General features: G+C 40.5%; 3 protein-coding genes across 10 annotated transcripts in view; 2 read left to right on the top strand and 1 right to left on the bottom strand.

The window, feature by feature from the left end:
• The first annotated feature begins 790 nt into the window (after positions 1-790).
• Positions 791-7,517, top strand: LOC105272188 (serine/arginine repetitive matrix protein 1). 3 transcript variants are annotated; one of them, XM_011314147.1, is made up of 11 exons: positions 791-1,090; positions 1,216-1,305; positions 1,377-1,499; positions 3,238-3,408; positions 3,503-3,657; positions 3,759-3,947; positions 4,044-4,730; positions 4,813-4,947; positions 5,041-5,187; positions 5,654-6,842; positions 6,914-7,517. In XM_011314147.1, exons 1-11 carry the CDS (start codon positions 1,079-1,081, stop codon positions 7,124-7,126), a joined length of 3,111 nt encoding a protein of 1,036 aa, XP_011312449.1. In that variant the 5' UTR covers positions 791-1,078; the 3' UTR covers positions 7,127-7,517. The 3 variants fall into 3 exon arrangements, with proteins under 3 accessions (XP_011312449.1, XP_011312447.1, XP_011312448.1); XM_011314145.1 differs by having other exon boundaries at positions 5,041-5,496; XM_011314146.1 differs by lacking the exons at positions 791-1,090; positions 1,216-1,305; positions 1,377-1,499 and adding an exon at positions 2,191-2,802 and having other exon boundaries at positions 5,041-5,496.
• An 82-nt stretch (positions 7,518-7,599) lies between these two features.
• RpIIIC53 (RNA polymerase III subunit C53) lies at positions 7,600-9,552 on the bottom strand. Its single transcript, XM_011314160.1, has 6 exons — positions 8,908-9,552; positions 8,721-8,835; positions 8,387-8,642; positions 8,091-8,320; positions 7,796-8,035; positions 7,600-7,713 (listed from the first exon to the last, which is right to left on the bottom strand). The coding sequence occupies exons 1-6, from the start codon at positions 9,123-9,125 to the stop codon at positions 7,600-7,602; spliced, it is 1,173 nt and encodes a 390-aa protein (XP_011312462.1). The 5' UTR covers positions 9,126-9,552.
• A 94-nt stretch (positions 9,553-9,646) lies between these two features.
• The window catches only part of Lmpt (Limpet), a 29,708-nt gene continuing 13,159 nt past the window's right edge, over positions 9,647-26,195 (top strand). The window contains exons 1-6 of one of the 6 annotated variants that reach the window (XM_011314153.1): positions 9,647-9,816; positions 9,944-10,076; positions 15,574-15,659; positions 23,710-23,884; positions 24,606-24,839; positions 24,946-25,155. In XM_011314153.1, coding sequence (XP_011312455.1) covers positions 10,032-10,076; positions 15,574-15,659; positions 23,710-23,884; positions 24,606-24,839; positions 24,946-25,155 — 750 coding nt within the window. In that variant the 5' untranslated portion in view covers positions 9,647-9,816; positions 9,944-10,031. Of the gene's footprint in view, positions 9,817-9,900; positions 10,077-13,164; positions 14,824-15,573; positions 15,660-16,862; positions 17,504-18,233; positions 18,894-20,629; positions 22,223-23,709; positions 23,885-24,605; positions 24,840-24,945; positions 25,156-26,195 lie in introns of those variants that run through there. The other 5 variants (XM_011314152.1, XM_011314148.1, XM_011314154.1 and 2 more) reach the window with 5 other exon arrangements.

Below are 26,195 nucleotides of genomic sequence, written 5' to 3'. Positions count from 1 at the left end.
ACAATCGAGCAGGTATTCGCTGAAATTTAAAAATTCGAAATTTTTAAAAAAGTATCAGGAGAACATGACAATCGAGTAGGTATTCACTGAAATTTCAAAATTTCGAATTTTTCAAGAAATTATCAGAAGAACATAACAATCGAGTAGGTATTCGCTGAAATTTAAAAATTCGAAATTTTTAAAAAAGTATCAGGAGAACATAACAATCGAGTAGGTATTCACTGAAATTTAACAATTCGAAATTTTCGAAAAAGAATGAGGAGCGCATGACAATTGATGAGGTATTCACTGAAATTGAAAAATTCAAAATTTTCGAAAATGTATCAGGCGAGCATGAAAATGTAGGAGGTATTGATGGAAATGTAAAAAAATTCGAAATTTTATAATACAAAACAAAACCAATTTCGTAACGCAGAAAATACCATTCACACTATCGACTGGTCCCTCTGAGAGGCGGACGGCTACTGAGGCAGTTACCGAGTCGGCTGACGGGCAGACACCCCACCATTAGGTGCGGCCCCCCCTTTCCCTTGGAGTTTGAACTCCGCCCAACTGAGCCGCTCAGTGGGGGTTTGAGTGACCCCACCGGCATTGCAGTACCTCCCCCCAAGAGAAAGAGGGGGGCGCGCTCAGTGGTGGGGTGTCAACCGACTCGGTAACTCCCTCAGTAGTCGGCTGAGGAGCAGAGACCCCCATTGCGTGTGGCGCCCTCTCTCTCTTGGGATGCGGTACTACAATGCCAGTGGGGTCATTCAAACCCCTCGAACTGAGCCTCCACTTTCGTCAATCCTTTTTGGTAAACGTTCTTCAACACCGGCGCCATGTTGGTGAATTGATCCGTCGTGTGCGCGTCTTTCTCCGATTTTAGAATAGAAAAAAAGAGCACTGCTCCACTCATTACCAATTCAACTTCTTTATAACGGTAAAACAATCACGTGACAGAGAAAAATCAATTGTCAACGGAGCCTTACGTGGCGTATGATTTATTCAATCTGACAATATCACTCCGATTTGTCCGATTAATCAACACAGTTGCACGTTTCAGAGCGTTACCTCTGGAATCAATCTACCCTGAAAAATGATGTACACGGTAAGAGAAATTAATATGAAAAAAATTTATACGACATTTTTTTCACTGCCATATCTACGAAGAATCAGTGATCCCGGTGTCTCGATTATCAGCTATTGGAGAGATTTTTTTTCTTACATTCTCAGGGGACAACCGCCTCGCAGGACACGCGTTTCAGTGATAAAGAGAAGAAACTCCTAAAACAGATGAAATTCGGAGACTCTTTGACTCAGAAAGTATGAAAAATATTTCAATGATTTTTCGTTATTATCAACTTCGTACTGATGTACTGAATAATTCCCTGCAGGTCGATATGAGCAAAGTGAAGCTGGACGTTATTAAGCCTTGGATAACAACAAAAATCACCCAGATCCTGGGAATTGAGGACGACGTTGTCGTCGAGTTTGTGTATAACCAGCTGGAGGAGAAGGTGAGAACTTTAAATTCATAGTTGAAAAATAGTTATTACTGGGATATTTAAAAAAATCAACATTAATTCATCACTCCAAGCCAGATAGACAGACTCTCACCAGGCTTTTTCCCCTCATCTTTAGGGTAAAGAAATAGAAAGAAAAAAAAATACCAATCTAAATGATTATTTCAGCATAAATGTATTATACGGCTGCGATCAAATGGTCGTAGTAAAAAAACGCACGTAAGCATTTTGTTCACCTGGAACGAAAGATATCAGTAGCGAATTGCTGTGTTTTCGACAAATATCTCCAAATCCGCGAGAGATGGCAAATTTTTTTGTAATAACCATTTTATAGCTGCCAATTAGCTCCGCAAAAAGAGTTATAACAAATCTTTAAATATCTCCCCCAGATTACGAGATATTCATAAAAAACAAACAGACACTCAAAATCGATTTTACCCGTTTTACCGTTTTTCCACTTGATTATTTTTCGTTTCACACCTCACGCTAAAGTGATTATAATGATTATTCCTCAACAGCGCCGCGTGCAATCTTATCTTTTGATTCTCTTGTTTAACGTGAAGAAAGAAAGAAAAAAAGCAAAGTAACGTGAATAAAATTTGAATTGAAATATTAAGATCCATAATATAAAAAATGGAATTAGAATATATCTTACCACATGATCTTTGAATTCTCCGTTAGTATAAGTAGAGACCGTTGCTGATGGGCGTATCAACCCAATAATGTCCGAATGGATGTGAAAAATAAGGATGCGTCCACCATCATCCCAACAGCCCCGGGAATTTAGTGATTCACCAGGCCGTACCGCAGGTTAATCCCGACATTTGACGATGGACTCTTCCTCTTCTTCTCCCCCACTTCAAAATTGCCACGCCAATCATCCCGCAACTTGTCCACTTCTCGTTAATCACCATAATCACCATCAGTGTCTTCATCAAGCCTCAAACGTTGAGGCCACTCCAGCATGAATCCTCAGAATCATCGAGCCCACCAGTCACTCGTCACAAATTACCAGCCGATCCTTGAGTTGGCATTTGACAAAATGCCAGTCACCATAGCTCATCGTCCACAAATATTGTGGTCATAGCAGTCACATCGAGCAGCATTCAGCATTCACCATTCTGACGGCACCACGGGCATCAATATCTTCTCATTAATCCAGGGGAGGATCCTGCTCGTGTCATTGATCCACTTATCAGTTCCACCAGTCCGGTATCAACTAATCTGGCATTCACGGAGGTATTCGTCGAGCAATGTGTGTTCACATAACTCTGTTGCTCACTTGTCAATGTGGCAGGTTGGTGACTTAAAACGCGTAAAAACATTGGAAAATCAATAATTCGCATTTTATAACACATCTATTACAGCTTTAATTTTTTTTTTTCATGGAAAAATGTAATACCTTTATTTTACTTTTTTTTTATCGAGATTTTCAGGCGTCTCATCGTAATGGAGAGTTTACAATATCAATTATCTTCTCGCCCACGTATTTATTGTCATATGTTTTTTTTATTGTAGCAGCGAGTGCCTCGTTGAGTCGAGTATTCGGATGATGGCGGTAAGGTAGATTATAAGATGTGTAGGAAATCTACTTTCGAGGGGGAAAAGCAGTTGATTGAGGAATTTCATAGAGAGAAACGTCTTTAAAATTTGTTTATTGGATATGATATAAGGGAGTGTCTGGTGATTATTTGGATGGATCACTTAATTGGGCATTTTTTCTGCCCTACAGCATCCCGATCCTCGGAAAATGCAGATCAACCTCACGGGTTTTCTCAATGGAAAAAATGCTAGGTCCTTCATGGGAGAATTGTGGGACCTACTGGTCTCTGCACAGGAAAGTGTCACAGGAATTCCTGAGGCATTTTTACAACAGAAGAAAGATCAGATTAAAAAACGATTGGTGGGTTATGGTGACTTTTCTCACCTTCATTTCGAAATTCGCTCTTGGATTATTTTTAATTAAATTTGAAATCATTCATTATGTCACGCCGCAGGAGGAGCAAGAAAAACTTCAGGCATCAATTGCCGAGAAGGAAAAGGAGAAGGAAAAGGAGAAAGATGATGCTGATAAAGTGAAGAAAGAGGAGAAGGACCGGGGTGGCTCTAAAGAAAGAAAACGAGAGAGGAGTCGAGATCGTGACAGAGATAGGTACAATAACCATCAACTTTAATTATTGATCGACTAAATTCGTCACTATCCCGCGAAATAAGAACTCAACCATTAATGCCTCTCTTGAATGTCTAAATTAGGAGTAAGAGGAGTCGTTCCAGGGATCGTCATCGCGACAGAGATCGTTCCAATCGCAAACACACATCTAAATCACCCAGCAAACCATCAACGAAAGATAATGGCAAGGAGATGCCCGATATGAAAAGCGAAAAAGATGGATCGCCTCATTTGGAAAACGTTATCCCCATGATGCCTATGAAAACTAAACCGTACGTTTCAGTCTCCCTTAAATTACAACGACTTTTTACTTCTGTAATTAATATTCTGTAATTAATATACTGTAATTAATATACTGTAATTAATAGAGAAGCAGCTGTAGCGATTTCTCGACTACAAGCGAAACTGATGAGCATAGCGGACGGTAAAAAGAAGACAAATCGTTCTCCCTCCCCGGAAAATGAAAAGAGCGCACCAAGAAGTGGCTCAAAGTCACCAGTGAAGTCTAAGAAATCGAGATCAAAATCTCCCGTATCGAAGAGCCGAAAGTCTCGTTCACCAGTGTCAAAGACACGCAGATCGAGATCAAAGAATCGTCATTCAAAATCAAGATCGGTGGATCGTTCAAAATCCAGAAGAACAAAATCAAAATCACCATCGAGACACTCACGCTCACGCTCACGCTCCAGGAGCAATGCGCGAAATAAATCACGTAAATCACGCTCTGATTCGAGTGACTCAAGATCGAGCAAATCGCGCTCCAAGTCACCCGATAAGCGTCGAGACCATGGAAAGAGAAATGCAAGTACTAGCAGCAGTTCTGACAGTGACAGGGGAAAAGATAAGAATGATTTTGAGATTAGAAAGAAGAAGGATGGCATCCAAGCGAAGAGATCCTATCGTAAAACTAATAAGGACGATAGTGCGAGTGACAGTGACTCTAGCCGTGAGAGAAAATCTGGAGGAAAGAGGAGGAGTCCATCCCCGAGGAAAGATCGCGATAGGTCCAAGGAACGAGACCGGTCACGAAATCGATCCCGCGATAGGAATCGGAGGTTCGTTAAATTATTATTAGAAATGAGGATTAATTATTTTTTTTTTTCATTCTTACATTTCTGGTATTCGAATTGTCATCAGGCGATCATCGCTGGACAGAGAGAGAGACAGGAGGCGCGATCACGACAGAGACAGGGACAGGGATCGTCCGGAGAGATATAGTGGGACTCGCAGTATGAGACCTCCATCCTCTCGCAGAGCCCCAAGCTGGCGAAGGTAAATTTTTTTCAGACAATAAATCAGTCATAAAAAAAAAACCACAAGAAAAAGACGTGAAAAAGTGTCTACAATCTATTCTCTTAATTACAGAAGTTCACCTCGTAGATCACCCCCACGATATCGTCGTCGATCCCCGAGCCCAGGACGTCGCCGACGCTCACCCGATCGTCGGCGTCGTTCCCCAGAGCCTCGTAACAGCCGGCGTCGCTCACCGGACAACCGTGACAGACTTAGCAGGTACGATAGATCATCATCACGTGATAGATCTAGTCGACGTGATAACTCGAAAAATCGTCGCGACAGGGAACGTAAGTCGCGCTCTAAAGAGCCAACATCCTCACTCGATCGTTCCAAAGAGACTAAAAAATCGCCGGATCAGTCTAAAGACATTAGGGACAAATTTAAGGACAAGCGAGGCATTACTGATGAGAAAGCCAAAGAGCCTGTTATTCCTCAGCGAAAGGAATTGAAAAATGGAATGTCCAAGTCGAGTAGCTCCGATAGTAGCGAGAGTAGTTCCTCCAGTGATGGAGAACAGCCCATTAGGTAAGTTCCCTGGGGATATCTCGACTTGTTGTTCTTCTTTTTATTAATTTTTTTTCACAGACACCAATGAGATGCATGAACTCTGAAAAATTATTCAGACCCCTGGATATCGAGATTTCTAATTACGCCCCACCTTGACAATTTCGATTGTTTTCAGAAAATCACCGGAAGGCAAATCATCCCACGATCAACGGGATCAACGTGACAGGGAATTAAGAGAGCAACGAGAGCGTGAACACGCGGAGGAGCTGAAGAGACGGGAGAAGGAGAGACTCCTGAAGGAAGAAGCTGCAAAACGTCAGGAGAAAGAGAGCAAGAAAATTGAGACAGTGGCAGCGAAAAAGACAGATATTCCCGTGAAGAAATCTGTTTCATCGTTGCCACTGTCGAGGCATCGATTCTCTCAGAGTCTTTCCCGTACCCCATCACCATTCAAGAAGACCGAGGACATAATTGCAGCTGCCTCAAAATCAAAGTTAGTGCCAAAAGATGGGAAGGAGGATTCCCCCAAGACTGGGACGACAGCTGAGACTTTCCAGCTGCGAAAGGACGAGAGATCAATGAAAGCAATGAAGCCTTTGGTGGATGAGAAGAAGGGAGTGAAGCCTCTGGAGGCGTCAGTCCTTAAGAAATCTTTGGAGAGTGTCAAGAAAATGAGGAAGGATCGAGACGATTCTTCGGACTCTGATGACAGTGAGGAGGAGGTCAGAAAGAAGCAGAGGAAGTCTGAGAAGTCAAGAAAATCACGTAAAGATTCTAGTGATGACGACCATTCAGATAAAGGGAGCAGCTCTGATTCCGAGGACGAGAGGAAACATTCAGATTTGAAAAGAAATAAAGATGCCCCACGAATCGACTCAATTGATGATCGCTCGAAAGATAAGAAGGACGTTAAAAAGCGTGACGTCAGTCTCAGTGACTCTCGGCGAAGATCTAAAAAAGAAATTGATGAAGAATTGAAGAAATCTAGAAAATCGAGGAAGGACTCATCCTCGGATGACGAAGAGCCGAAATCTAAAAAATATAAGAGTGAGGAGGACAAAGCCAAGTCGAGAAAATTGAAAAAAGATTCTAGCTCGGATGACGAGCCGAAGAAATCTAGGAAACGACGTGACAGTTCCTCGGACGTTGACAAGTCGAGATCGAGAAAAATGCAGAAAGAATTGATTACTGATGACGAGGGCAGACCCAAAGTGAAAAAATCACGCAGAGACTCGAGTTCTGAGGATGAGGAGGTTCCTGATAAGGACGCGAAGAAGAAACGAAAGGTCGATGACAGCTCAGACGAGGAGAAAGCCAAGAAAAAGAGGAAGAAAAAGTCTAAGACGAGTTCAACTGAGTCAGAGGTAATTTAATGATTTAAAAAAATCATGAACAGTCCTGATAAATAATTTTTCCCTAATTTATCAATCCACAGGATAGCGAGGTAGAGGAGAAGAAGAAGAAAAAGGATAAGAAACATAAAAAACATAAGAAGCATAAGAAGCACAGGAAGCACAAGAAGAAGAAGCAAGCGGATTCAGAGGAATCTGAAGCGAGTGAAGGTAATACCGAAGAGCTTGAAAAAAAACTTCGTGAAAAAGCATTGAAATCAATGAAAAAGGCACACAGTATGGACGGAAGCGACTGAACATTCTGTTTTTTTCCTTTTTTTTTTCTTTTAATAAAATTAACAACGTATACTAGAAATCGTATGGGATTATTTTACGATGTAAACTTGGAGTGACGAGAAATAAGAGAACAATGATTTTGATGTTGTCTACTGGTAAACTCACTTAACTCTGGACCCATAAATACACGAATTAACAATAATTGGTCCCCAGAGAGTTGAGTGTGATCTTCATCATAATAAAAATAATGTCAAGTGAACTTCTGTAAAATGATGAATGAATATTTAATCACTGCAATAACGATGTCCATATTCGAATTTGTAAATTGCAACAATGAACTTTTGCAATTAAACTGTAGAAATTTAGGATCACATCTTAATCCCCATTGTCATAAATAAATGATTATAAATATACGATGGATTTCAAAGTACTACCTTTTATATCAATTCATCAATATCGTGAAAAATATTAATAGTATTAATTTATTTATCTTTCAGAGATTGGCAAGCATTGACTCCCAATCAGGTGAGCATATAAGTGTACTAGTGACTTGTCCTAAATTGACAAGTTCACTATTGGATGCATCCACTTTAGCAGCAATAAGATCCTAAAAAGTTAATATGCCTAATTATTTTACTATTGATCAATAAATTGCATTTCATTGAGAGCTTTTTTTTTTGTTTTTCTACCTGTCGAAAACTCTGACGTGAGCCTACATCGATCACTAGACTATTTTCACCGAGACGTAGTACTGCCTTTCCAGACTGATGAATTTGTATTTTACCTAGGCGTCCTTCTTTAAGCGTTTGCAACGTGCAATATTCAGTGTTGGATGTATTATTAACTTCAGGAGGTTGATCCTTGCCATTTTTTGATCTGGGATCTACGTCTGGGTCTGTGTTGCGTACCCCAGGAAGACAATCTGGGAACTGAATGGATGAATTTATAAGCAATTCAGAGCAACTGGCTAATTCAAATACTCACAGCCATTAGAATATAGCCGAGTGACTGATTGTTGATTATTTGTGGAACAGTTCTTCTACCCTTCTCTTCTTTTATATCAATTGATACTGCAGGCTTCTTCTTAATCTTCTTCTTAGGCATCACGGCCTGACCATTTTCCAGAATTATCGGTTTCCAATCAATTTCCTCCTCCTCTTCCGATACTGCTTTCTCATTTGTAGTTTCCTTGGGTTCTACTTTATAAAGTTTAGCTGGAAGACAGTAAAATAAATGGAGTTCGTGACTTCAATTATAATCCAAGGGATTGTTGAACCAACCTTGCTCCATCAATGGAAGCACAACAGGAGCACTCTCCAAGCTAAAATCGTCCCCATCATCGATGAAATCATCTCTCAACAATAACTTCAATTTTTTCTCCTCTTCATTTTTATCAAAGTTTTCATGTAAATTGAGTTTGGTCGTTTCTAGAATTTGTTTCCCATCTCTATCATTATTTCGCCAGCCTCCACCACCACCAGTACTTCTGGCAGAGCGTGCAGGACCTACCATTCCTTCCGAAAAAACTCCAGCTGACTAAAAAACCGATGAAAATCACCATTTGTGTCCAATTCGGAGAAAAATAATATCAATTGATAATTATATCATTTGTACTTGAATGAGAACAGGTCCAGACTTTCCTCGACCTCGGCCACGATCAGTGGCACCTCGTCCACGTCCTCTTCCTCCAGTTCTTTGATTGGATTCCGTTTTAATAGCAGATCCATCCCTGAGACCACAAAAATCCGGGAATTACCGTTGACTGTTTTAACGTGAAAATAGCCTGATGAAAATTACTCACTCCTTTTTTTTATTCCTCTGCACATTCAGATTGGGTGCATAAATTTTTTTTGTCGATTTCTCAGTCTTGATTACTCCACCCAATGTTAAATCTCTGGGTAATCTGAATGATGTTAAACGTGTTGTTGAGCTTGGAGTGACATTCGAAGTCCCAGGTTCCACTTTAATCTTGACATTTTCGAACGAAGAATTCTCACTTGTTGATTTTTTCGAATTCATCTTCTCACGCGCGCCTATTAATTTTTAACTACCCGTTAATCTCTAAAGATCTAATTATTCTGCGTGCTACCTAACCTCCAAAAATCACCAACTCAAGGCACCACAATTACCTCCACAAAATCAATGATTTTGGAAAAAATTCAAAGATAATAAAACGCCAATAAAGAGTTGCTCCAAATGGAGTGATGAACTCGAATTAAAATCCACTCAAAAATAACATGCGACCGACAATATCTACGACACGATAATGAGGCACGAGATGAGATTATCACAGCGTGGTGAATTTTAATCAAAAATAGATTAAAAATGAGAAGAATGGTTAGAGTAAAATGACTCTGGAGCAGCTGAAAAAATTGCTCCGAATTATTCGATGAATCGAGTCCTAGCGACAAATCACAATAAACATTTTTTAGAAAAAAAAAATATTTCAATAGTGATGGATGTGCGCATGCGCGCAAGTGTCATTCGAAAAGCCGACACTTGGCGGAGAGATTCGAATCCTTGCACTACGGTAGGTATCAGAGATACCGGTGAGTGCTGCTCGCACGTTTCATATGTTGCTACAATGTGAATTTCATTGAATCACACCGTCATACTGTATTAAAAGTGGAGGATAAACTGCGAAGAAAATATACCAGAGCAATTGTGAATGAAGAAAATCCCATTTCACCGAGAGCCGCCCGATTTAAACGTGAGAATTTGTGTTGTGTCATTTGATTAATTAAATTCAATTAATTAAAATCCCAGAAGACGCGTAATGAATGATCTTTTTCAGTTTCCTGATGGCTAACAAATAGTGTTGTTTGAAATGTTACTAGCAACCCGGATTTATATTCCCACGATATGGTGAACGATTATTGGTGGATGAGTAATGAGGAATGAGCTGATGAATATTCAAATCCGGAAATGAATGGTGTGCGACGTTCCTCCGTCGAATCTTTCGACCAAACAGTACGTATCATTGAGAAAATCATCAAGGTCTCGATTTGTTTTTTAACTGCTTAAGTATTTAGGGACTTATTAGGCAGATTGTTGAGGATTGAGAGTGAGAGTGACACGGCCTTCACGAGTTTAACGTCAATTTCGCACGCGCTAGATAGAATCGTGTACAATTCTAATTCACTGGCTTCAAAGCTCACACGCGAGGGGAGAAAATATGACAAATATTCACTGTACAATGTCACGCACGTGGCTCGAGTGTAATTACATCGTAAATTTTTTTTTACAACGTAATTACTTCCGCCCAAAAATTGGAGGACTATCCGCTCTCGTTCAATTGAAAAAAATCTATTCCATGAATTATCATGGCATCATTCAACTGAAATTTCCTGTTGAATTATAAAATTCCCTGGCATTTCAGAGTTCAAATCCGAGAAATGGAATGGAATTCGTTTAATAATCGATTGGATATAGACGCGGAATTTTTTTTAATGTGTAATATTTAATGCAATTCGAATGTCGTAAGTGACAAAAATAACTGCATTGTTTTTTAAGAAGGTTCTGACCGTGGTGCTCAGCGATGCCGATCGATGACTCATTGAGATTATGATTTCTCAGAGGATTTATCATATTCTTTGTACGTCATTTGCACGCACAATATCAACATTGAAGAAATTATTTTCATGCATTGACTCGAGCGATAACAGGTGATGTCATACTTGTTTATATCCATTTATTTTAACGAGTTCCTTATTTTTCTCGGATTGATAAAGAATGAATGCTGACTATTTTGCAATGTTCGAGGCGTGCGCACGTGTTTGACACGTGGTGGTACCCAATCCCGCCCAGTTTATTTGTCCATTGATTCACGGGAATTCAATTTTTCGGTTGTCAATGAATTTAGTTTTAACCGTTTCAAACGCGGAGGATGTGCAAATTTCCATTGCTTTCACACGAGCAATTTTTTCGCATTAGCAAGAGGAAAGAGGAGGAGGTGGCATCCGGTTTTTGAGGACTAAGCGGATATTTCGTGAGAGGACACTTATTCTTTGGATTATATTACACCGGGAATCTCATCTTTCCGCCATTCTTAATGACCGAATTAAAAAAATGACGAATTCATATCTTCAATCTAATTATTTACTCAACTTCCTGTTTCAATTAATTCCGAACAATCTGCCGATGCGCAGATAAATTTTACACGCCTCAAATGATTGATGAAATAATTAAAAAAAATTATTGATATGACTGAGTGATGAAGTGAGTAGTTTTTCGATTTTTCCCTTCTAAATGTGTTACAGGTAATTGACCGCGCCCTTGGGTTTAGGTTATCTAGGCTGCACCCTTTACTCCGTTTTCACCAGCCCCCCTAACTCTCCATATTTTCGTAATAAAAAAAATATATCCAGACGATAAAGGTTACCCCAGACATTTCCCCACGGAATTAAAATGGGTTGAAACCTTTTACAACAGCATTATCAATTCTCATGAATAGTCAGCCAGACATATGCCTCTATCCAGTCATGAAGGTCAATGAAAGTTAAGTTTTTGTCTCCATTGAGTCACACTGTGCACAAGAACAATCGTCTGGTCTCCCCTCAAAAAAAAAAATATTCATTTTTACCTACAATTACTCATCAAGATGTCTCCCCTTTGATCCTGATTCGAGAAAGTGTAACGCGTCGATGCATTGTACTATTCATTTTCATGTCTCACTGGTTAATTTCACTTACAAGAGAGCTAACGATGGAAAAGGGAGAAAGAGGCATTGATTTTTAGCCACTGAATGGATGAAAATAATGCCATGTATCACTAAAAGGAAACTGTGGGTGGCTTTGTTTAGTTTACGCCTCTTCTCATACAACGCAAATCCTATTTTTACGATTCATCATATCCCTCCATTCAACTACCTGAATCACCAGTTTGACACCTTGATTCGTCTTCTGCTTTCCCATGTACAATTCGCTATTTGAATTCTACGAAAAATACATGGGAACCGGTCATTTCGATTCAATTATTTCCCCTGGATAAACAAAAAATCCTGAGAATGCAGTATAATCTATTCCCCTGATTTCCTATTGAATTGAATTTTAATCCCTATTTTTCGAAATTGATTTGATAATCTGGCGTAAAAATTCATGAAAATTTCTAAAGCTGCTGTTCGCGCCGCGGATTAAATATCAATTACCCTGCTTTATCGACCAGTCGGCAATGTGGGAAAAATGCTGAGCTTATCTCGACTCTCTGATAAGGCATTAATCGCATAAATATACGGCGCCATAAAAAATTGAAAATAGAATACGAATAAAAGAGAAAGTGGATACGTCGAGTGTCGCGGTGTAAAATCTATCCGAGCTAGATATAATTTTCAACTTATAGTTAGCACTCACCGGTAGAAGATTTCCCGCGTGGATTTACCTCAGCCAGGTAGACCTGCTTGACTAGCCTCGTCACCGCATATCTGTCAGTTCGTTGAGCTCTGGAAGTGCCTTTCCGATGAAAAAGATGAGAGGATGAATTTGAATGACCGTGTAGCTGCACCAAATAATTTCCCCAGAAAGTCAAGCACTAGCCGTGGAAAATCTGAAAATAAAACAGAAAAAAAAACAAATTAAAAAATAAATAAATAAATAGATAAATAAAATTGAATGGAAGAGAGGGGGAGAAGGAGAAAGGGTGAACACTGGCTGGAATAGCATGAAAATGAAAATGACGAAAAAGTATATCTGGAGGAGAAGTAAAAAATGAATACGACGAAAGGGAGAAAAGGGGGCGGGAGGGAGGGAGGGAGGGGAGAAATGAAAAGGACGGTTGCACTGGCCACTGTACTTGGGTAATTGGTTTTAGCCGGGTTGTGAGATGGGGAAACCAAGAGAGATAGAGAAAGAGATGAAAGAGAGGGGTCCACAACGCACGTCGAAGAGTGCACACGAGTACGTGAAAGTCAACCGGTGGAGTTTCAGGGTCGCTCTCCTGTGCCCACCTCGTCCTCCTCACTTATTTTTTCTTATACGAACCGAGTCGAGTTGAAACGCGCGGGGGATTTCTGTTCCAATCGTGTCCGCCAACCGAGAGGGATTCGGTGATTCGGCATCGACCACCAAACACCGCGTCGCGAATCAGTGCATTTTATATTTAATTCACCAAACACTCACCAAACTTGTGGACCACATCAATTAACAAGTGCAGGACTATATTATTTGGTATAATGACGTCACGTTTCTGGAATAACTGGACAAAAGACGAGTCGGATGTGCAATCGGCGATTTATCATCACCACGAGGACGAGAGTTGGTCCAAGATCCAGAGGAATGGTAAATCACACGGCAATGTAATAAAAGTTAATCATGAATTTGGCTCTTGGGGGTCTGATGATGTTGAGAGAAACGACACGACCCGGAGACAGTCTAAAGGCAGTGGCTCAATGACAGATGACAATGACAGAGTCATTGGTGCGAGACTGATGAACGGTAAGTCAAGTGCAAGCAACGGTTCAGGAAAACAGGTCAATTGTGCGGATGATTTGTCAGGGATGGAGGATTGCAATGATTTAGCGAGATATCAGCCATTTGGCGAGAGACCGAATGAAAAGAGGGAAAGAAAAACAAGTGGAGTCAAAAGATTTACCAGCAAGATTGAGAATTCCGAGTACAAAGGTATCATTGAGAGTGAGTCGATGAATCGGAGGCATTCAAAGCAGGAGAATCCCTTTTTGCTGAAGGATGAGAGGATAAATGGTAATTTCAAGAGCAGAAGGTCGTCTGGTACAGAAAATGAGAGTATGTTCTTGGGTTTGGCTGGTAAAGGACACAGAGAGGATCCCCATTCCCAAAGATCATCGAGATACACTGAGGATTCACCGGATCGTGAAGTCGAGAATACATTGAAAGATCTCAATGGCAGATGTATGACAAATGATTGCCGAAAGGATTCTGATTTTGAGGTGCAGTTTTCCATGTACGAGAGAGTACCTAAAGGAACGCTTAAGGACAGTGATCTAGTCAGAAAAAGCCGGAAGAATTCGGTGGATGATGAGAGGAGCAGAAAGAGCTCATTCGAGTATCATTACAGGAGTGCTGATGCTGATGACAAGCATTTTCAATCACCACCATCATCACCAACCAAGCGAGAGTCTTTCTACGACAGAGATACCGCTGATAATTCATCATACCGAGGTGCTAACAGAGATCATCACACGAGAAATGAATCGTGTGAACGCGACAGTGAATATGTGAGGGGCAAATGTGATGTTAAGATGCTCAATCGACACTCGAGACCGCTAACACCACCTACAACACTCGTTGATCACGAGGCCAGTAATAATTATATGATAAATTCACGTGTCTTTTCCACGAAAGATCCCTACGATGATTTTATCAGAAATAAAAACAGGAATAAATCACACCGCGATTCCCGCGATTCCCGCGATTTGTCGTGGATTGATAGAGAATTGTCATGCTATTCGGACGACCAGTCACCAGAACCTGAGTCCAGCAAGGGATTTAGTGACAATCGTAGGGCAAATCGAAACGGTGATTTCTCCACAATCGAGAGAAATGGAACGACTGTGATCCGAATTAGGGCGAGCTCCAGGAGTCCTGTCACCCGAGATGAGAAGACATTCGATCATCGATTGGCGCGAGATGATTCAGATAAAATACCCAGGCAATTCATCGGGGATGACGAGGACTCTGACGACTACGAGGATTTTTTCAACAATCGGAAGAGAGAGTCACATCATCCTCGTCATCATGATTCGGTATAAATAAATTTCATTAAGAATTCGCGTCTCTTTTTTAGTCGCAGTTCAATAACCGAAAATTCAAATTGCACGTCTTTCGCAATTATGATGCCTACAAACATCGCGTACATTGGTTGATGCTTCAATATGCGAGGGACAAGAAAAAAAAAAGAGAAGAATAAAAAAATAATGAACGAACAAACCACCCACTCGTATTATACACAGAGACATCGCGTAGGATATACCGTAGTCACACTTGTGCCAGACACGTATGAGAGATATTTCCTATCGTGTGCAACTTGCTCGGCCAAGTCGCCGTTATAATCGATGGATATGTGAGAAAGTGTCGTCTTCCCTATCCCACAAGTGCATAAATCTTAATGTCCATTACTCTTTTTTTCCCCTCGGTTTTTCTCACGTTACCGTCACTGTCCCATGGGTTTTCCATAAATAATTCAATAAATAAAATTACCTCTTCACTCCGTATGAACTCGAAAATCATCTAGTCGATATTTGGACATGTCCAGAATAATATACGTCAATCGAATCCAGTCCACGTGGGTGCACAGCCCATATTCGACTGGTTGTCCTCACGTCTCTCACTGTTTTCAACACATTGTTTACATCACCGAATGTCTTATCCCCTCTTGTTGTCCCTTATTCCGAGAATTTTCCGTGAACGCAGAAAGCCAATGCCGTGAGACGTGAGGCCATCCATTTTTTCTTATTCTCATTTATATTTTCAATGGGTTAAATTTTCTGTTTTAGACCGTGCAAATAACAGACCTTGAGGATGGCCAGCCGTGTTTACTGTGCGGCGAGACTTGTCCTGGTTTTTCACCGCATAACTGGCGGTAAGGGTAATGCAACGTATAATTAGTTTAAGAGGTAATCGTTGAAGTTAATCGTCGAATTTATTCTAGTTTATAGTCCGTGTTTAACGCTCAATAAAGACAATTTCGCTTCAATTCGCTATTGACATGGGGTCAACCGTCCTGAGGCGATACTCCGAGAAAGAATTGTTTTTCACAGAGAAGATTTGACTGGCGCAATTTAAAAAATTTTTTTCTCTTGAATAATTTTCTGGAGAAGAAAAACCAAAGGTTTGCGGTGACCTTTTTCGTGGATTATGTGTACACTTGGCGAATGTAAACGAAGAGAGTAGGGCAGATTGGAGTTGGCTAACTCAACACTGGGTGAGACATCACACACGTCTTATTCGTGGGTGAAGTTGCAGTTATTGCCACGTGGTAAAGTGAAGAAAAAATAAATAAAAGCAGCAACACTTCACGATATGAACTGCAGTTTGAAAAATGCTAATTGAGTGAATATGGTGGTCGTCACCGTTGGGGCAATTACGTCTACCTTGATTGTAGGATAATCGAGTAATTTTTTTTTTCCTCATCACTTGCGCATTTTCATTCAGTCCTTGGGAATGCGCTGTCCCGTCAAGTCTGAAATTGCGTTTTTTGACTCGCATTTCACACTGAAAGACAGTGGTTTCAAGTGTTTTCTCGAAAGTGCATGGTGAACAGTGTTTTTACTGATGACGCTGAACACACAGACGAGTTTTCAACGAGGAGTGCACATGACACTGCAGTTTTTTACTAAATTGCTGAATATATTTGATGCGTGAGGCATTGGTAATACATTCCTTTGTAGTCTTCGTTTGTGTTTGCCTCCTACATTCTGAATATTCTGGGGATGACATCAAAGGTTTTCTCGCTTTTGTCAATTGAAAATTCGCATTTTATCCAGTCGCTCTTCTCAAGTCAAGAAATTCCAAAACCCATGGTTTTTTTTAAATCAGATATAATGAAGCGCTCTGTTATTGGCGAATATCGGCCAATTAGGCAGCCCTATCAGAATTGCCCGACTCGATTCCACCGTTATCAGTGACGACAGTGACTAAATATATTTATGATAAAACACGGTACATAGTAGTTAGGCATTACTGGATACGAAACCTTGAGGAAACCCACTGATAAACCTAGACTCTCAGACCACTTGAGTTCCTCCACATTCTCACGACATGAGTTTTAAAAATTCACTTTCATTCGTATCATATCGTATCGTCCGATCAAATGCTAAAATTGAGTGCTCTATAATCTCTAAACGACGATAACTAACCACCAAGTTTCATTAATGCTAATTGCCAATGGATTTTAAATCTGCAACATGAATTTTGGGGATGATAGGCTGCACATTGTGAACCTGGTGAGCCGTACAAGTTGTGAATTTCAATATCCGTCTATATTTAGAATGTGATCATCACTATATGGCGCGCTATCGCGACTCGAATGGGATAACCAAACGACCCACCGCGACAAAATGGAATAAAACGAGTTTTGGTGTTACTTTTAGTATGTTCTAGTCGGTATTCCAGCGCCATACTGAAATTTTTTCGCTTCTCCGATGAATCAAACTGTTGTGAAAATGTCGGTTTAACTCTACCCCAGATTCACGAGAATTCAATAATTTTTGTGAACTCTAAGCAGGCCGAATTGTGTGTGAAAACAGAATAACCATTCACAAGTGGATACTAGTGTCTGAGTGGATTAACGCTGGTTGAATGAATGATGGGGGCCAGATGGGAGGCGAGAAAACACACGACTATTGTTCATGATGCCGTAAATGCGTACGATGGAGATGACGAGGTTGAGGAATGTTGTAAATCTACGAGAGTTGATGGAATTGGGTGAGTCTTGCGATCTCACAATATGCACTTTGAAATTCATTGAAATTCCGTTTAAAACGTGACAGTTATCCCGATTAGACTGACACTGAATCAGATTTATACTTGTCATATAACGAGTAGAGAAAACCGATTAGTTCATGAAAAAATCTTTCGAGATAAAAATTCTAGAGCGTCCATTGAATTTGAGACATTTGCAGCGATAACTGCACTCTGACAGTTGGTCAGAGGCAGCCGAGCAGCTGATAAGGCCTTATTGATTTGAGATAGCAGTTCCTAAGTTTCTCGCTATGACAAGTGAAAAAAAAAAGAACTCGAACGAAATGAGCCGTTGGAATCGGCGTGTTGGAGTGTGAATAATCAAGCCACCCAAGAAATATGCTTTCAAAATGTGTTTAATGACCGATATTTATATTTCGATGTTTCACCCAACGGCAGAAAAGTGAAAGTATCGCATTGAATGTAACGCGTGGTGTCTCAATCGCTTTTTCGTTTTTTCTTTTCCTTTTTTTCGCACACATATCTATCGACACGTCATACTGAAAGAACGGACAATGGCACATGCAATGCAAAACGCTCAGCGAAGGTCGTCTCACGTGCAATAGATGACGTTTGTTAGTCTCACTCTATATCATCTTCGCGCTTTTTTTCTCTTATTTTTTTTTCCCTACATCATTCTCCTCGGGTACACGAAGTGGAACTTTGGAGCTGAAGTGCAGCTGGAAGGACGCGTCAGTCGGAATGCGAACGCGAATGATTCTAGAGTAGTTTGGACAGTTGGATAGAGTGCGGTCAACGAGTGGACTTGATTCATCTGATATGCGTTGCCATGCATAATTGAAGATTTATAGCTAACAGCGAGCAGATAAGACAACAAGCTCTTTGTGATAAGTTGCATTCACTTTGTCTCTCTGGTCTCTAGATCGAATGTCGTGGGATTTATTGGAAATAATTTTTTAAAACCTCAGGCATCTCTGTGGTTGAAGGTGGGGGAGGGGGAGCAAATTCCTTAGCTATCTCATCGCTAAACCGATTATTCGAATTCGATTTGCGGTATCTGGCGCAAAGAGTGGGAGAAGTGTAACTCGGTGTCACAGTAACGACTAGTGGGAGTTCACTGGGATTTATCGTCAACATTAGAGTCTCGTCTACACATTGTGAATGACTGAAAGTACCGGAAAATGGTCTGGGACGATGGGTTATCGGTGAGGGAAGTGAACGAGGAGAAGAAAAAAACAGCCAAGTTTCCGTCGAGGGAGAGAAATTTTGCGGTGAGACGACGTGGACCTAGACGAACTGTTTCAGTACGAGAAAGTGGAGTATCGCTTTGTGATAATATGAGCGGTGACGTTAATTTTTGTCGGTCTTGCTGTAATCCCCAGCCGCCTACCGTGTAAGAAAATATTTTTTTTACTTCTGTAGAAAAGAAAAAAAAAACGATGAGAGATAAAGAGGGAATAACTCATCACCCACTTCCCTCATCGCGTCACTGGTAGTACAAGGCTATGAACCATTTGATGAGTCATTAAGACATTAAACTGTGATTCAAGTCGAAACAGAAGGTCCTGTCAGTGCGAGCAAAGAGTAAACATTCATCGGAAAGTGAATGTTTTATACTGCGGCATAAAAGTCGGTGAAACGGCTATCGAAATGAATGATTGACATCATTCACCAGGCCTGTCATATAACTGAATATTTTTAAAATGAGATAGGGTGAAAAAAGTGTCCCGACAACATCTGGAAGCCCTACGATCACTTTTACAGTATTCTGTTTACGTAGAAATAAAAATTCACCTTATTTTAAGATTTTGCCATAACAACTCTCAAAATAAAGATTCATTTTATTTTCGTGTAGTTGTTTTTTTTTTACTTTTTTTTTTCGTGTAACCTGAGGTACGGTGCCCTTTACCTATTAGTATTGCTGAATGAACGAGCGGGTTGGGATTATTTTCTCAGTCTCTCGTAAATCACAACAGCAACTACAGAAACTTGAAATCAAGCCCAGACCGAGAAAATGGTTTATGAGCCATACCATCCTCTCATCTCATGATAATAAATTTCTAAATATACCCTCAAATATTCGGTAACCACATCCCATTGATGAGGCATTAGATGATCTAAATTGTCATCAGAAGTTTAAACTTCCACGTGACAAATTCCTATTCTAGCCTAACCACTGGGAATAATTTATATTAATCAATGGAAATAAACAAAGTAACATTAACAGAGGAAGTGACACTATTCAATTGGCGTTCATCAAGGCGTGCAATGAATATGAAATTTAACCCAACTCGCCCTTCAGTCAACACCGCAAACCACTCGTGCTTTCCACTGTCAAGGCAATCGTCGAGAAGTTCACGGGGACTTGTGGATTAACGATATGACAGACCAAAACAGCTTATGAATGGATTTATAGCATCTCCATCGGCTAAAATAATTCTCGACCCCTAACTACAAATTTTCGTTGCTCCACATGCTATACTGGGAGTCTTTTGAACATTGGAGGGAACGAACCGTCAAGTCTCTGCCAAACAGCCATCACGTCATGTCATAATCCCCACCTTGGCCTTACAACTACGCCGAGATTTTCAGCTCATCGCTTTCATGTGTGAACGGAACTACCCGAGCCTCTCAACTTCTCACTCCTCTTATTAACAAACTTATTAGATTCAGTCTAACTTACGTAAACCCAGCGTGCACCATCCACCAGTTCCAGTCTCCAGAAAAAATTATTCCAAGGTCGTTATCTCCACTGCTGCCCTGTCATACCGAAATTCCGGTTGCCATCACCATCTCCTGCATTTCCATTGAAATTTGCGTGCATCAGCTGTCGGAGCTGCCATTCAGTCACTGCAACAAAAAAAAATTAATTGTTTAATTTTCAGCATGCAACTGTGATTTTGACAGGAGCAGGTGAATTTGAGGAGAAATTTAGCTCCGAGTTTCGTTCCCTGTGAGAAACAAAAATAGGAAATGGGGGAAAAATGATAATTTATCTAAAAACTGCAGAGATGACACCGCGTGTCGTGAGTTTTAACATCGAAGCGCGTGCGCGTCTTTAGCCCACAGGTTTTCCGTGTGTATAGGTATTCCAATCTACGTTGTGGCGGTATGGCGCCAGTTTGAAGTAAACTCCTTCTGCGGATGCACTCTTTGATATTTCGTAAATCCCATTGTAACCTAGATCAAGTACCATCGCCCGAGCTAGTGATTAAATTTTGCATAATGTCTGATTAATCGCACAGTGGCAGTGTCAAGCGGTTAAATCGGTCTGTCAGAGGTGTGAGTGGGTGAAGCTTTCTCAAAAGATGCAATATGCATGAAATTTTTCATTGTCATAAATCACCGATGGAACGTTTAATAATTGTTGATTAATCAGGGTGATTTATCGTGGAGTGAAATAAATGTTACTGAACAAGTGCGAAACTATTTTAAACGCTGACTATTACAGTCTCTTCGTACATCGAGTATTTATCTAATTAATAGCCATTAGCCAGAGCTACCGATCCCCCTTGTTCCATTACCGTACAGCAGATAGACACTAAAGTGAGAAACGTAGGAGGTAACGTGGCCTCTTTTGATAACACCTGCGCGATATTCCTCGTGTCATTCTCAAGTTTTTGCATGAAATTATATTTATTGTTTCACCGTCAAGTGTATTCTTACATTTAATCAAATGGCCTGCTTTTATTTTTAACCCCCAACGAGAAGTGAAAAAAGGTCATTGGTAATTCTGAAATACAAAGAGCTCTATCTCACATGTCAGATGTATCAATGATAATTCACCCGGGGAACATCGTAAGGCACTCCAATTTTATTGAGTTGAAGTAAATGTATATCTGAGGGCGTTGGATCTTCACATTTCATTCCAAGGTCGTTACTTAACAATTTCCTAGAAGGAAAGAATTTATCGAAATTGATTGGCTGTTTAATTCAATCTCTTTGATGTCATCCCACCAGTTATAAATCGATTAATCAAACTTTTTTTAAATTTTTTCTTGTGCTGAGTAAATCCTTATTGTGAAAAGTAGTTTTTTTTTGCCCCAGTGTAGAGGAGTGAATACGATGAGAGACGGTAGTGTCGAGACTATTAGAAAAATATAATGAAAATAGAGAGAGAAAAATGTTGATGTGAGGAATAGAATTATTCACACTGAACGGTCGACTGCAGAGGCGTCATACGACGCCAATCCTATTGTCAGGAGCAGGCACAAGAATGAGCCCAAAGGGTCAGGGTATTCAGGATTCACCAAAGATGGAGGTGAGGGTGTCCTGTGTTGCTTCACCAGGCGGTGAGCCACAAGGCATACGTGTAAAAATTCCCGAGCCAAAAAAAAGACCGGTTAGTCCACCCTACTGTCGCGACACGATGCGCACAAGGTGTCCTTCTGTTCCTGAAAAGGATTTATACAGGAAAACATCGTCACTCGATCGTCGTGAAAGGTATACGACCTTGTCTGGTGCTGAAATAAAGCAGGGAGCTAAATCGGCAGACGGTTTACCAAGGAGCAGGAGAAATCCAATGTTGGATAGAAAAAATCGTTTTCCAACGATATCAGGGGCTGAATTGAGAAGAGGTGTTACCATTGGTAAATGTCACCTCGATGAAGGGCTTGATCTCACTCTGGCACCTTGGCCTGGTATGAAATGGGCCTGTGTAAGGGTTCTACATCTTTACTGTAAGGTCTTCGATCAATTTGAGCTATTCGAGCTCATTGTTAGGTAATGAAAAATTGCAACCAAGAGAAATAGAATTAAGTCAAAGATATTGCACAATCGTTTCAAAGCATCTAGTTTTAATTTGCCCGCAATGTTTACCGTAAATACATGAACGTGCTTTATTACCCTGCAAATCGGATTACTCTCATTTAGAATATAGATCCGGTTGAAAGGGCGCAGCCATTTGTGCCATGCCCCCCTTGCACATAATACCACTTCTAGTTATTATCTAATCGATACTACATCAGTCTTTATCTATTTATTCTTCCCTTTTCCGAGAAGCTGAGATATATCTGCCACGAACTTTTCGTTATTAATTTCAAGACTTTTAATTAATCTTAACTCTCACTGGGATCGTTTAAGGATCGAGGGGGGACCCCTTTGGAACTCTCATCAACTCTCTCTCGAAAATTTCAATTGAGGTGTCGACATTACAGACTTACCCCCAATCCCCTTTGAACGGGTGTTAAACCTCATTAAATAGTGCCACCCCTGGGACAATTCCCTGAGCTATCGTACAGAGGAAATCTGGATATAACGAGTTCTCTGGGGAACATTAACATTTCCCTTTTATACATCCATGAAGTCATTGCAAATGTTCTCTTTAACGTAGTACCCTCGAAATATTTTCATCATGGGAATAAAAAATCAAGACTTCAATTAATTAATGAGGAAATAAATTGCCTTGACATTATCGAGGTAAGATGAATTTCCGGGGAATATAATTACGATGTATCCCTTGGCTTAATGTCCGCGTGCGTCATTTAAAATATGTAAAGAGAAAGGAATGATGTCGGGCGATGTTCCAGACTTTTGATAGACTTATTGATATTATGCTCCCACTGTGTTGTAATTTTCCTCGACAAAAAATGAGCCTCACAATCTCACGAGGGACTAAAATATATTTACAACACCACGTGTCCGGTGAGTGACAGGTGCCCCCAGAAATCCATCAACAAGTGTCGGAATCTTTAGTGCCGATTACTTTTCGGTAAATGAAGGTGGAGGTAAATTAATCCTTCCAGATGATCCATATCTCATGGACAAAGAAAAAAAAAATAGAAATTGGTCCGTTAAAATGATTTGTGCGATCGAATCATTCTAGTCCCACGAGTTTTCATTAGATTAAATCCGATAGAAGGTCGCACCCGGTAGCATTTAATGCATTTTGTTGATGAATCTCGATAAAATCTGAGATAAATATCCTGGGTAGTGCGTGCCGAGGGGATCCCCTCCGAGACCCTAATATTCCCAAAATAAAAGCACAACATTGTATGCGCTGGCTAAAAATAAGGGAGGAAAAATATCGCAACCACCAATGGCGTCCGAGATAAATTTTTATGAGAGAGCGGTAACGCCTAATGAAAGGTGCACAAGTAAATATTGATCACTACCCTATAAAGCGGTCTGTAATTTCCACGAGCCATCACCGACTATTTGGTTGAATTGAATCGATAAATAATGACGTGGATGATCTGAAAAATTTCCAGGAAAAATTGCACGAGCTGTAAATGTCCAAAGGAAGCCCACGATGTGTGTCACGAGGAGTGGGTGTCGGTACGGGCACGTTTGGGCCTCAAAGGCGATGGGACGAACAATTACGTTGGCTTCGAACCACGTGAAAGGGGACTGGCATGGGCACCACCAGGTCTACCACCAAACAAGGTGATCAACTCACTCAATTAACTCTCTTAATTCATCCTAATTTTCAACCTAGTCACTGCCTTCCATAAACGTGCACGAGGCATCCTCCAAATCAAATAATCCAAATAACGGCTAAACCAAAAGGTTTTTGCTAAAAACATTTGACATCACGAGTCTGAAAATAAATTTCCTTTCTTTTTGGCTGCAAATAATCAAAAGAACCGGCCCCCACGCATCGCGATGGTACACTAAACAAAACGACAACCGTTTAAATAGAACATCAAAAGATTTTTCGCTGCACGAACTCCCCCGCTGAATACCCCAAACACGTGACTCTGGGATTTTTTTAGTAAACATTTGATAAATTGGTTAATGAAAGAACGCGTTAAAAAAATTTTTCGGGGATAAACGAATGCACGATGTGTTCACCCGACTGGCTCTTGGACTCCCGCCAGAGTTCAATATATCGAAAATACGTCATAACTCGAGTGTAATGTGCATGTGACACCGTAATGACTACCGCAAAGCTACGGTCTTTTATCGCCAATAATTCTATTTAGCCTCAACGATATTAATGACCATGTGCACTACCGCAATTTGATAATTTACGATTGTTAATGCCCGATCTGGTTGAGTGGTAGTACCAGCTCCATGCCAAATAATCAATCTCAATTTTTTAACGTAAACACAACGATTGGAATGAGTGATAATAACGATGAATAATACGAGTGCTGGTTGCCAGGTGGAGGAGTACTTCTCAATGTTACCAGAAATATCAGTACCGAGACTTGGTACTCAGGGGGAGCGTCACAGGGATCGCCAGTTGTCGACCCAATTACCAAAACAGGATTTAGCAAGGGCATACTGCAGACACCTGGATCCTCAGCATTCAGCAAGTGCTGATGACTTTATGGCAGCTAGAAATGAGATTGCACTTGACATAGGAACTGTTCAAGAAGTCTTCGAAAGAAATCAAGTGAGTTGGATTGGTTGGAGTGATGATCCAAAAGCAAAAGCCCAAAAATTCGCGGACATGCCATGAAATGAGATAATCTTGATGATAACGATATGAATTATTTCAGGAATGTGGTGCCTGCCACGAACCCCTGAAGTACGGGAGCCTGGTGGTAATGGCCAGTAAACGCGGACAACTTTATCACCCCGTGTGCTTTAAATGTACACATTGCGACGAATTGCTCGTTGATCTAGCGTATTGTGTTCATGACGATACATTGTACTGCGAGAGGCACTACGCCGAGGAGCTCAAGCCAAGATGTGCAGCTTGTGATGAGGTAATTTATCATTGATTCCATCATTAAATCGCTATAATACGTCCCAAAGATCATTGCACATAAATTTGATATCATGCGAGGGATAATTTAGGGGGATGATGCCAGTAGAGGTCAGACTCGTCTGATTATCTCTTGACTGAAACTCCTCCCTGAATTATCCATTGCTTGAGCTCTTCTCTATCGGCCTCAACTGGAATCATCACTGCTTTTTCAATCCTCCGAATGGAGCGCTTGAATCTCACACTATTAATAAAAAGATAACTTCGAAATTTGTAAGACTTCAACATCGAATGTACCTTATTAAATTTGGCAGCGGAAAATTGCTGAATTTTTGGAAAACCTATAGTAATTTCTATGTAAAGAACAAACGAGAATATTCAATTATTTTTCCTAGCCTTTACAAGAAACGCAACTCCTACCCACTGTTTACCCCGAATAAATATTTGTTATTTGCCCTGCGTTTTTTTTTTTTCAAAAAAAATTATCCTACGAGGCCATCGGCTTGTGTACTCGTCTCGTAAAAACGGAAATGGCATTGCGGACAACGCGAGGTGCAAATTCTAGATTGCCTTCGGTTCAGCGAGAATTAGAAAAACATCTCGAAATATCAGTGGAATTATGTGAATAATAAAGCAATGTCGTGGTTAACTAGTTTGTCGCGGTCGTCTGACGGATCTGCAAGTGGGCCACATACGGTCTTTATTTAGATTGTTCTAAAATAAAATTTAGGGGATCGAGAGATGAGAAACTGCGGAATATCTCACCAATCTCCTGAGCTCCAGGGACAAATGCTTTATGCATCATGAGACGGGACTTTTCTCATTTATTCGGCTCATCGATTGAAGCTTTTCCCACTTGTGGTTACGTTTTTATTTTTTATTTCTCTCCCCCGCCCCTCACCTTTCCTCACCCCGCTAACGGTAATCTATCTTCCAATTTCCGGGGAAAATTGGCGGCTTGGTTTTGATCCAAAAGGAAATTCTACTACCTTCCGTTCAACATCAAATACTTGCCTCGGTAATATCTATTTTGAATTCTAC

The sequence above is a fragment of the Fopius arisanus genome, unplaced genomic scaffold (assembly GCF_000806365.1).
Source record: "Fopius arisanus strain USDA-PBARC FA_bdor unplaced genomic scaffold, ASM80636v1 scaffold00148, whole genome shotgun sequence".
In the NCBI taxonomy this organism is placed as follows: domain Eukaryota; kingdom Metazoa; phylum Arthropoda; class Insecta; order Hymenoptera; family Braconidae; genus Fopius; species Fopius arisanus.
This window is presented reverse-complemented; position numbering and strand designations above follow the sequence as displayed.